General features: G+C 46.9%; 1 protein-coding gene across 5 annotated transcripts in view; it reads right to left on the bottom strand.

The window, feature by feature from the left end:
• Window positions 1-4,810, bottom strand: part of PVALB (parvalbumin) — a 9,880-nt gene extending 5,070 nt beyond the window's left edge. For 4 of the 5 annotated variants that reach the window (XM_042838038.1, XM_042838035.1, XM_042838037.1 and 1 more), the window contains exons 1-3: window positions 4,382-4,520; window positions 2,450-2,582; window positions 1,730-1,839 (exon numbers count right to left, since the gene is read on the bottom strand). In XM_042838038.1, the coding sequence (XP_042693972.1) occupies window positions 1,730-1,839; window positions 2,450-2,582; window positions 4,382-4,514 (376 nt within the window). In that variant the 5' untranslated portion in view covers window positions 4,515-4,520. Of the gene's footprint in view, window positions 1-1,729; window positions 1,840-2,449; window positions 2,583-4,381; window positions 4,521-4,719 lie in introns of those variants that run through there. The other variant, XM_042838039.1, reaches the window with a different exon arrangement.
• Between the last annotated feature and the right edge of the window lie 5,646 nt (window positions 4,811-10,456).

The raw sequence follows: 10,456 nt of genomic DNA, 5'->3' as shown, positions 1-10,456 counted from the left end.
AGAGAAGAGAAGAGAAGAGAAGAGAAGAGAAGAGAAGAGAAGAGAAGCTCTTCATTCTCTTATTTGGTATAAATTCAGAGTAATTCTATTTCAGAGTTAAGGAAGAGTGGTAATTGCAGAAGAAGGAGAAAAAGAAGTGTTTCATATTGTTTTGTTACAGTGTAATAACTTTCAGGCATTGTGTCAACTTTAAAAAAAGTGCTATGGTCAATCTTGCATGAAAGTGTTAATGTCATTCTTTCATATTATCCAAAATGGCTCTGTGATATACTTATTTTATTCCAGTTGAGCTGATTTTTGCTCTGCAGCCTTCTGCATAACTGAGAATGTGTCTGAGGTGGGGTTGGCTAATCAGCTGCAAGCTTACTTACCTGAATCAAGTTTTCTTCTGAAAATTGTGCCCACTGACTTTAGTGTCAGCACCTCTCATTTCAATGGGAATAAGAAGGCCCCATATAGTATATCAAATGTTAAATGATGACATACTCCTCAGCCTCAGTAACGCTGCTAAAGTCTAGCAAGAGCTTCCCCTGAGTGCTTCGCAATTGCTCCTCTGCAACTGTAATATAATCAACATCTAATAAATGAAGAACTTTTAGATTAGAAACAGGATGATAGTCATGGATATGCCATTGTGCTACAAGCAGACACTTCAGCAAGTGTATCACCTGACTGTCCAAGGATAACTCTGTATGGCATTGCTTCAGCTTCTAAACTAGGAGACTGTCGGGTAACCTCATTTTGCCTTTTATTCCTTTTTATAATTGCTTTTTATTTGGAGACGACGTTTTTGTATTGATCTCAGAGTTCAGGTGAGAGAGATGTGAGGTTATTATTATTATTTTTTTAAAGATATGTTTACACTTCAACCTATCATGTAGCTTATCAGCACGGTGAAAACTTAGCAATTGCCTGCTGTCTGAATGATTTAGTGCTCTCTGGCCACAGTCCCCTGCTATCATCTCCTGCAGTGAGGAAGCATGTAATTCAGAAATGCCTCTTCCAGCTTGTCTCAGGGATACAGAAGAAAAAGATGGAGAAAGAAAAGAGAGAACATTTTCCTGTGGGCCAATTTGATTCATCCCAAGGGGATATTGAAAACAGAAGTAATTTTTTTAAAGCAACACTGTGAGAGGGAATTTCTCACTCTTTGTAGTTCTCATACTTAGAAAAAGAGGGTGATGAGGTCTTTAGGTGTGAAGACCTACACAGACACTAGCAGAGTGGATGGACTGTTATTGGATGACTCCGTGGCGGCAGACTGACTGTACTTTGAATTTTAAGGACATTGCAAGGCTTTGAACAATTTCAGAAAGCATTTCTTTCTTTTTCAATAGTCACCAAGGCAAAATGCTGGTACTCAGCTATTTTCTTTTCTAAATTCTATATTCACACCTCTCTGTGAAGTCTCAGTGTCCTGACCCACCCTGCACTGAGAAAGAATAAAATGACTTAAAGAAGAAGTTGTGTTGGTATTTATTCCTACGTCCCTTAATTACAAACCGAACTCTAAACTCTTGCCCCCTCTAGTGTCAGAATTCGGCTCCTATTTCCCCTGAAGCCTTGCGAGCAAGGTACGGGCAATGTAGCAAGGCTTGACATTTCACTAAACCCACATTGTGCCCTTCAGAAGGTCACAGCCCGCGGTGATTCCTAGTTTTACTCAGTTCTTATGTGTAAGAGTAATACTGGATTTTTCCTATGGAAGTTTATGCCTCTGGTTACGTACCATCAGCGCCAATTTTACCATCACCGTCCTTATCTCCAGCAGCCAGAAGAGCCTTTGTCTCTTTGTCTGATAGGTCTCTGCCATCTGGGGTAAAGCCCTTCAGCACAAACCTAAGGAGGAGGAATGGAAAAAAAAAAAAAAAAAAAAAAAAAAAGGAAAATTGTTGTTTGTTTATTTGTTTGTATCAGAACAGTTTCACTTTGAAACTTCTTTTTAGTACTTATTTGCATTGCTGTTTCCATATTTGAGGTGGAATCCATGGTTGTGCCTTCAGCAGAGGTCATAGAATCACAGAATCATTTTGGTTGAAAAAGACCTCTAAGATCACCTGGTCCAACCATCGGCCCATCCCCACCATGCCCACTGACCACGTCCCTCAGTGCCTCATCCACACGGTTCTGGGACACCCCCAGGACCATGACTGCACCACCTCCCTGGGCAGCCTGTGCCACCGCAGCACCGCTCTTTATCATCTGGAAAGAGCACTGTGCTCTGAATCTAAGTGAAGTACCATCCATGAGGTATTGATCACTCACGAGTCTGAGGGATCCTCAGCTAGCTAACTCCAACACACTATCATTCTTTCACCAGCAAACAACTGATTATTGCACACAAGTACCAGCTGGGAGGCTGAACCATAAGCTGTTATCTACAGTCCTGTGAAAAAGAGATCAGACTCTTAAGGTGAGGCTATTTGAGAAACACCATATCTTTACTTACTTTAACTCTTCCTCTTCAATGAAGCCACTCCGGTCTTTATCAAGGATATGGAAAACCTTCTTCACATCTTCTGGGCTCTTCTTTTTCAAGCCCACCATCTCAAAAAACTTCTTGTAGTTAAAAGATTCGGCTGCTATAAGGGGGTGAAAAGCCATAGAATGGTTTAGAAAAATCTTTAAAACTTATATACATACATAACCCTGTGCTTTTTTTCCTTACTGCTTCGTGTTCCACCCTGGGAGGCAAAAGTACATTCTAGCCTTGCTGTGGCAGGAGCTAAATACCTACACTGCAGTAGTCATGCTTCACAACACTCGTTTAAATAAACAAATGGTGAGAAGGGCACTGTTTCCATTTTGCAGATGAAGAACTGAGCTACAGAGGGATGGAGACTTGCCCAAGGTCACACAGGAACTCTATGCAGAGTTGGAGGCTGAAGACTAACCTGCCCACTCTCATTTCAGTGCCTTAAAATATGTCTTGCTGAGTTTTACACTAAAAAAAGAGAAGTGTTCAGAGAGCAAACTCCGCCTATTAGACCACTGTCACTTTCTGATATTTCCACCCCCGTGGACAGGATCTATTTTAGTGCACATGGCTCGTACAGTTCTAGTCCGTTTTTCCTGAAGGCTCGCCTGAAATTGGCAGAGTATTCCTACCACTAAAAGCGTGTGCAATCACTGTCTGTAAGCTCGGGCTCTGTGCTGTGCCAACAGGACCCTCTGAGACACAGTAACTGGGGAAAAAGCAGAGCCCTGGTGATCAGAGAAAAGATAATACATGGGGTTTACCTGCTGCATCCTTTAACCAAACCACCTCTGTCCCACCCATGCAGCCCCCTGCTAACGGCTATGGTGCAGCCTAGAAAGGTGCTGCTAAAATCCAATCCCGTCACCTCCACAAGGTGCTGAAATATTATTATTATTATTATTATTATCATTATGCATCTTTGTTCCCTCCTCAGCTTTTCCTATTACATAAAGCGAAGGAAGATCAATCACTGGAGATCTGCTTGGCTGAGACCCGTCATTAGTAGCTCCTAATTACTTCTGCTCCGGGACTTGGAAACGGCCCTGGAACAATGGGAGCTAATGAGGAAAACAGCTGCCGGATCTAGCAGAGCAGTTCGTTGGTCCCCACGACTTTGTGGCTGCTGAGTTTGTTGGGGCTCAGCGGGTTTTGCACTGCTTCTGTTCGGGAAGGTCACCGCACAGAGCAGGAGAGAAAGGCACTTCGGGACGGGGGGGGGCACAACGCCGCCGTTTCCTTGAGGGCAACCCTTAACAGTCAGAGCACGAAGCACGAAAAGGGTTTGCCGTCAGTTTTGAGAAGAGATGAGGAATATCTGAACACCGGAGGAGCCCGAGATATATGGGACGTAGGGTCCGCTGCAGCCATTCGCCCTGCAGAAAGCTCCTGCAGTCGAGCAACGCACTCGCTTGCTCTGCTGCTGTGCCTTCAGCTCCATCCCGAAAAGCAAAGCCAGTTGGGGGATTCCGCACAGGGAGTAAGGAAAGAGCGGGTTTCATCTCCTTGAAATGCAAAAGAGCAGTTCTGCAGTACTTGAAACTGAATGTTAGATGGCTGGAAAGCTGCCGCCGTCCCTATCCTGCATCAGGACGTAATCCCCCTCGGTTCCCTTAGAAGTCTCTCACGAGCAAAGCACAGCCTGCAGCTGCTGCTTACCTTCCTTTAAAAAGGAGCGAGCATTTCACCTCCTTCATGTGCAGAGCAACTTTGCTGAGGATGCAGTCCTGCACCTGATAAACCTGTCACGCCTTCGCCGCACTTCTAAAAACGCATCCTTTTTGCTATCTAATCTAGCTGTAATCTTCCCCGAGCTTAAATAAATGCACTACATCCTGGGCTGGAGAGACGAAAGGGAGGAGAAAAAAAAAAATAAAAAAGAAAGAAAGAAAATTAAGCACTCACCTGAAAAGGCTCCCACAGCCTTCTTGATATCCTCAGCGCTGAGCACGTCAGTCATCGCCATCCTGCAACTGTTTGAACAGGGAAGCAAGTGCGAAAAGATTAAAAAAGTGCTTTTCTCATCATTTCTGCTCATATGACCAAAGCTGCAGTGCCGTGTGGGGATGATGGCACGTCGGGAGCGGCTGGCCCGGCGCCAGCCACGGATAAAGCTGCTTGTGGCGGAATGCCACGGGCTGCCGCTCCCTCGGTGCGTACGGAGCGGTCCCCTGAAGGACGGGGTACGGGGATGCCTTCGTGGGGACCCGGCCGGGTGCGCTCCCTGCGGGGCGGTGCCTTACGGGAGCGCTGCGGGGGCTGCGTCGGAGCGGCCGTGCCAAGGTCAAGTCCTCGGGTGCGGTGGAACTGCAGAGCGGATCCCTTCTGTTGGGGAAGTCGGAATGAGCTTTAGCAGTTGTAGTCGGAACTGCAGCATATGCCAAGCTTCAAGCAGCTTTTGGGGTCGGGGAGCAAATAGAACGGAGCTCGTGAACGTTTGCTTTCTCGTTCAAACACTTGAAACGTCCCCCTTCCATCCCGCCCCCCCTTCTCCCTCCCTCCCCCTTAGACCTCGTTTCTTTCGGGCCACTCCATATTAAGCATCATCCGCGCTGAATTCATTATCACATCCCCGCGAATCCCACGGCTGCCGCTCGCACTGTGCTGCAGAGCCCTCCGCGCTGGGATCCGCCGAAGGGGAAGCGGGAGGTGACCCCGCACTCGTGCCGAGCTCCTGCAGGGCGCCGGGGTCCTCAAGAGGGACCCACAGCCTCAAAGGAGCAGCTAAAAGGACTGACGGATTCTGTGTTTTCTAGGTTTATTTGCTTCAAGAGACAGTGCCCGTGTTTCTCACCTCGGGTGCAACCCGGTCGCAGAGTTTGGGCAGGAGCCATAGGGTTGAGGTAGCCAAGGTTAGGGCCCAGGAGTAGGGCAGATCTCGGTAGGAACACTGGCATCTCTGCCTGAGGACAGGCGGGGAGGGAGGCGGTGTGGCAGCAGCATCCCCACCCGCTGTCAGCAGCTCCTGCCCGACCCCTCTGACGCAATGGCACCCATGGCCCGAACGCCAGAGCGGCCTCAAAAAGGAGGGGGCTGCTTTGCAGGAGCGTCTGGCTGTCGGTAATCCCTTGGTAAAAGCACGAGCTCGCACACCCTCACCTAGGCGGCCCGAGCTCAGCTCCAGCGGGTGAGTCATTAGCGTGTCACCGAGCGCAGAAGGACGGAGGAGGAGGTGACGTTGGGGTCCCTTCTTTTCTCTTTTCTGTTTTAAACAGCGAAGTCTTCCCTGTGGGAGCGACCGTCGTTCGGAACCATTCCTCCCCCCCCCCCACCCCCCCCCCCCCCCCCCGAAATTTCTATGTATTTCCTAGGATACAAGAGAGTCTTTGTTGTCTTTAAGGACAGACAAACATTGGTAATGGATGGAGGAGCAGCATCCATCTCCTTTACCCACAGGACGGGGTGCACACTCAACCCGGAGGGCTCCGCTCTCCTCAGCTGCCCCAATATTTCCTGCAGTGGTTTCGGAGCCGGGAGGTGGAAGGGCGCGGTGCAGAAGTGGTGGAGTTCGGCTCTGAGGATGGAGCTCAAGAAGCTCCGTACAGTGCAGTCAGTCATCTCCCTGTTTTACACAGGTTAATTGTAGTCCCGCCAATATACAACCATTAACAGGAGAAATCACCGTGCTGGTTGCATGATTTTCTGTAATTGGCGTCTCTTTACTTGTTCATATTGATGGGAGATCTTTTTTTTCTCTCTCTCTTTTTTTTTTTTTTTTTTTCTTTTTCTTTTCCCACTGGAGACACCTCCATCCTGCTAGGACATCCTCGTCCCCTTTGCCATGTTCAGCATTGGTGCCATCTGCTCAGGAGCCGGGCTTCACCTTCCACCACTTTTTCACTTTCTTTTGTGACCCCGTCGCCGAGGTTACTTCTCCCTTGGAGCCCCAGAGCCTCCCTTCGGGTCTCCACGAGCGGGGCTGGCTGCTGCCCATCGGCCTCCGAAGATGCTCTCGTTGCGGGTGAATCGGGTTTCGGTGTCGGCCCCGCTCTGCTGACACGGCTGCGCTGTTAGAAGGCTGCCCTCCCCCGCACGTAACCCAAGCCGAGCACTGACAGAGAGCTGCAGTGCTCGGAGCCTCCTGCCCGAAGCCTTGATCCGCACCCTGGTCTGGCACCCCCCATCCCTAACGATGCGGGAACCCCTCAGGCCTCAGCCTATTGTGGAAAGGAAGAAGTGAGAAAAGCCAGCAGAGCTGCCAATCCATCAGTTGGGACCCTTTGTGTAGCACGGAGCCCACTGTCCCCAGACTTCCCGTAGAAAGTCAAAGCAGCCGCATGTAGGGTTTACAAAGCGGCACAAAGGGGATCTAAAATGCAGCAGTGGCCCAGGCCCGTCTCTAATCTCGGCGCAGCATCCGCCAGCAAAATTCCAGAAACTTTCAACCGCCCAGCTTTAGTCACAACTGTGATCCTAATACATGTTATCCTAATATATGCTGTCCTAATATAAGCTATCCTAACATATACAAGGCGTTTCACGAATTGGCAGTTTCACACTCGACCCCTCGCCTTTTCCACATCATCCCTCCAGGATGAATGACACGTTTTGCTTTATTGCTGAATTTTTGCCAATTTCTTTCTCTCTCTCTTTTTTTTTTTTTTTCTTTTCTTCTTTTTTCCCCTGCAAAATCTACACCGTGCATTCCCAAGCTGACTGCAGGGCTTTCGCAGAGATATCTCCCCCTTCCTGTAGCACCAACGCGTTGATGCCCTCACCAGCATCGAGGAAATCATGTCGAAATCGAGCCGCCCTTGCCAAAGCAAGACGAGTCGAGAGAACGGGAGGAAGCAGCAGAAGCCCCACGCCAGCAGCTCGATCTGCAGGCAGGCGAGAAGGGTGACACATCCATCTTCCTAATGACAGCATTAAGGGGAGAGCATTCATCCCATCGTCTGCTCATAACGAGACATTTCCTTTCTGCCACGTGTTTTGGAGTTGTTTTCTTTTCTTTTTCATCTTCTGTGTGCGACTGAGCGCTTCAGTGAATTCTGCTATAGGAATCCTCTCGTTCTCCTTCGTTTTCCCCTCTCCCTTCCCTCTTCCGTTGTTTCCATTTTCTCACTTTCTTCCCGCTTTTATTTTTCTTCTCATCCCCCCTTAATGTGTTTCGTTTCCTCTTCCTAATGTCCCGGAATCTTCTCTGCGGCAATCCACTCCTCTGTGCGGGGAGATTTGCAGCTCTTTGTCCTTCGGTTTTTGTCTGTGGGAAGGGCCATAGGATCAGAGTGATGGAAGCGTTTCCCCGTTTACAGTCCGGTCGGGAGGAGGTCCGGGATTCTGCCCGAATCGAGCAAATCCACCTTCTCTGTGGAAGTTTCAACATTTTCTCTCTACTTACCTTTTGGATCTCTCCTAAGCACTCCTGAAAAGGTTCTTAGATACGGAGGTGGTCAAAAAGAAGTGGAACTCGGGGTAGGGACCCCACTTATATAATCTCTCCTGCTCTTTCTATTTTTAGCATGTGATACCCACTCCTCACTGGTATCTGATATTCAGGGATTTTGGTGACGGTGTCACATTTATCTTTTCCTTAACTAAGGAACACTATTAATAATCCTTGGCACTCACCTTCCTCTGGCTGTGAAAACCTATTACCTCGGCAAGCTTAAGACTTTATTGTTAAGGGGAGAAGCGGGCTGTGGGGATCAGCTGTGCAGAGCTGATGGGCCTTCAGATTCCATCAGATGGAGGCAGCTCGGATTGCTCCATCAGGGACTCCAACCTGGGAGATGGGGCCCTGCTCAAAAGGAGGATCTCAGTCTCTACAACAAGCAGAAAGGTGGCTGTAGTGAGGTGGGAGTCAGGCTCTTCTCCCAGCTTAGGAGATAGGATGAGAGGTGATGTCCTCAAACTGCACCAGGAGAGGTTCAGGTCAGATGTTAGGAAAAATTTCTTCTCAGAAAGAGCGGTGCTGCAGTGGCACAGGCTGCCCATGGAGGTGGTGCAGTCACCATCCCTGGAGGTGTTCCAGAGCCGTGTGGATGTGGCACTGAGGGATGTGGTCAGTGGGCATGGTGGGGGTGGGCTGGTGGTTGGACCAAGTGAATGAGGTGGTCTTTCCAACCTCTGTGATTCTATATTCTATGATTTTATGACGATAGAACCGCTTCATCCATCAGTGAGGGAAAACAGGCAGTTTGGACATTTGTCCTCATCTCTCCTTAGCCTTAACAAGCACCATTTGAAACCAGCCCTAAGCTGCAAACCTCTCCTAAAGCTGCACCACTCAGCTTTAGAATCTTGGAATCATGAAGACCTGTAGGATCATCTAGTCCTGACCATGACAGGTGGCAGAAAAAATTTTTTTCACTGCAGGTCATGATCAAAATGCAGCAGGTGCTTCCCACAGGCAACAGCAAACTCTGTGTAGCATTGGTTGTTCCTACAAAATCTCCAGTCTGGACCCCATTGGGCAAGATGCTGTGGAAGCCTAAACAATTTACAACCTGAGCTCACTTAGGAGAGGTGGAGGACTGTAAATGAAGAGATACGGCATATATGGGCAAAATAAATGGAATCTAACATTCTCAGAGTGTGAATTCTCTTTATGTTCAATTGCTTCTTCAGGGGAAACAAACCTTTGAAGATGCCTCTATTTTTTTTACTCTATCAAGCAATAATAACAAAATAAAAGCATAAGTGAGAACGATTTGCTGTTTTTTACCCCACCTGGGGATGCTCTTCTTGATTTTGAATGTTTTTCTGGCAAGGGGAAACATTTTATGAAGGATTGTGAATCACATTTATCTGGTGTATATTCTGAGGTAACAACATGTATTTTCAGTTTCAGGATGCAAATCCAACAGTTCTTAGGCTGCTGTGATACAGTTAAAATTATCTTTCAGGAAAGGCAGGTGTTGCAAAAGTGAGATTTGATTCTTCTAGCTTGATTAATTGATCCTAGAAGGAAGGAAAGATAATTGAGTTGTGTGTGGCATAAGAATATTTAAAAATATTTTACTAATGCCAGCTTCATTACGACGCCAAGTTCTGCAATAAGTTGGAAATTCTCCAGGAGCTTTAGATAATTTCAGAAGAGGAAGCTTTATTGAATCAAAGATGACAAGTGTTAATTCAATCAATTTAAATTTCCCTCTCTTATTTAATTGTATTACATTTCCTTTAGCGGTCTTTGAATTTTGCATGTACTACAGTAGTGGGGAAAGGAGGATTGTGTTTCAGGTGGGCTCCTTTATTCCTCATGCTAACAAACATTCCTCTCATAGCAGGTGAAGCCTATTACTCAAATACATCCTAAAGCAGCTGACTCTTGTGGATTCAAATGTTTCAGCCAAACGATGTGTTGCATACGGAGCAGTACGATTCAGCAGTGCTCTGTTGGCTACCTTCAGTGACACAGAGTTTGCATTACTCTTTCACATATTGTATACTTTTGATGTGTACCACAATCACATTCTGGTTTAGACTTACCAGCATCTCGTGGTTATCAGCTGGTTGCTGTATTTCCATTGGTAGCCAACAGAACAACTTTTCCCTCTTCTCTACTTGTGGCAGCTTAGAGCGGATAAGGGCAGTAGGATGGTCTTTTTGACTACTGGAGTATGACTTCCATTTCTGTCTGATTTGTTGGAGCGAGAGCAAGAGCGAGGCTGGCCATTAGGATTCCTCTGAGTAATTCAACCATCAGAAAGCTATCCTGATTAGCTAAAATCCTTCCTTAAATCCTTTCTTATCCATTTATTTAGTTACTGCTAATGCTTATTTACAAAGAGAGAAGCAGACTTATGACCTTGTTGGACAGATGTTTGTCAAGTATTTCATTAATTAAAACTCTTTTTATTTTTTAAGGATAAGACACTAATAAAAAACCTGATTCCTTTAGGTTATTAGTACAGATTTGACTGAAACTGAAAGATGAGGAGCATTGTGGCTACAGGACACTTGACAACTGAGAGTTCACCTACATGAAAAAATAGGTTTTAGGGAGAATGTTTGCTTGGCAGCAGTTGTCATCTC

This window comes from Centrocercus urophasianus, unplaced genomic scaffold (assembly GCF_019232065.1).
Source record: "Centrocercus urophasianus isolate 14NV4802_14NV808 unplaced genomic scaffold, USGS_Curo_1.0 seq_73, whole genome shotgun sequence".
Classification (NCBI taxonomy): Eukaryota; Metazoa; Chordata; class Aves; order Galliformes; family Phasianidae; genus Centrocercus; species Centrocercus urophasianus.
The sequence above is the reverse complement of the archived record's forward strand: the minus strand, read 5'-3'. Positions and strand labels throughout refer to the sequence as shown.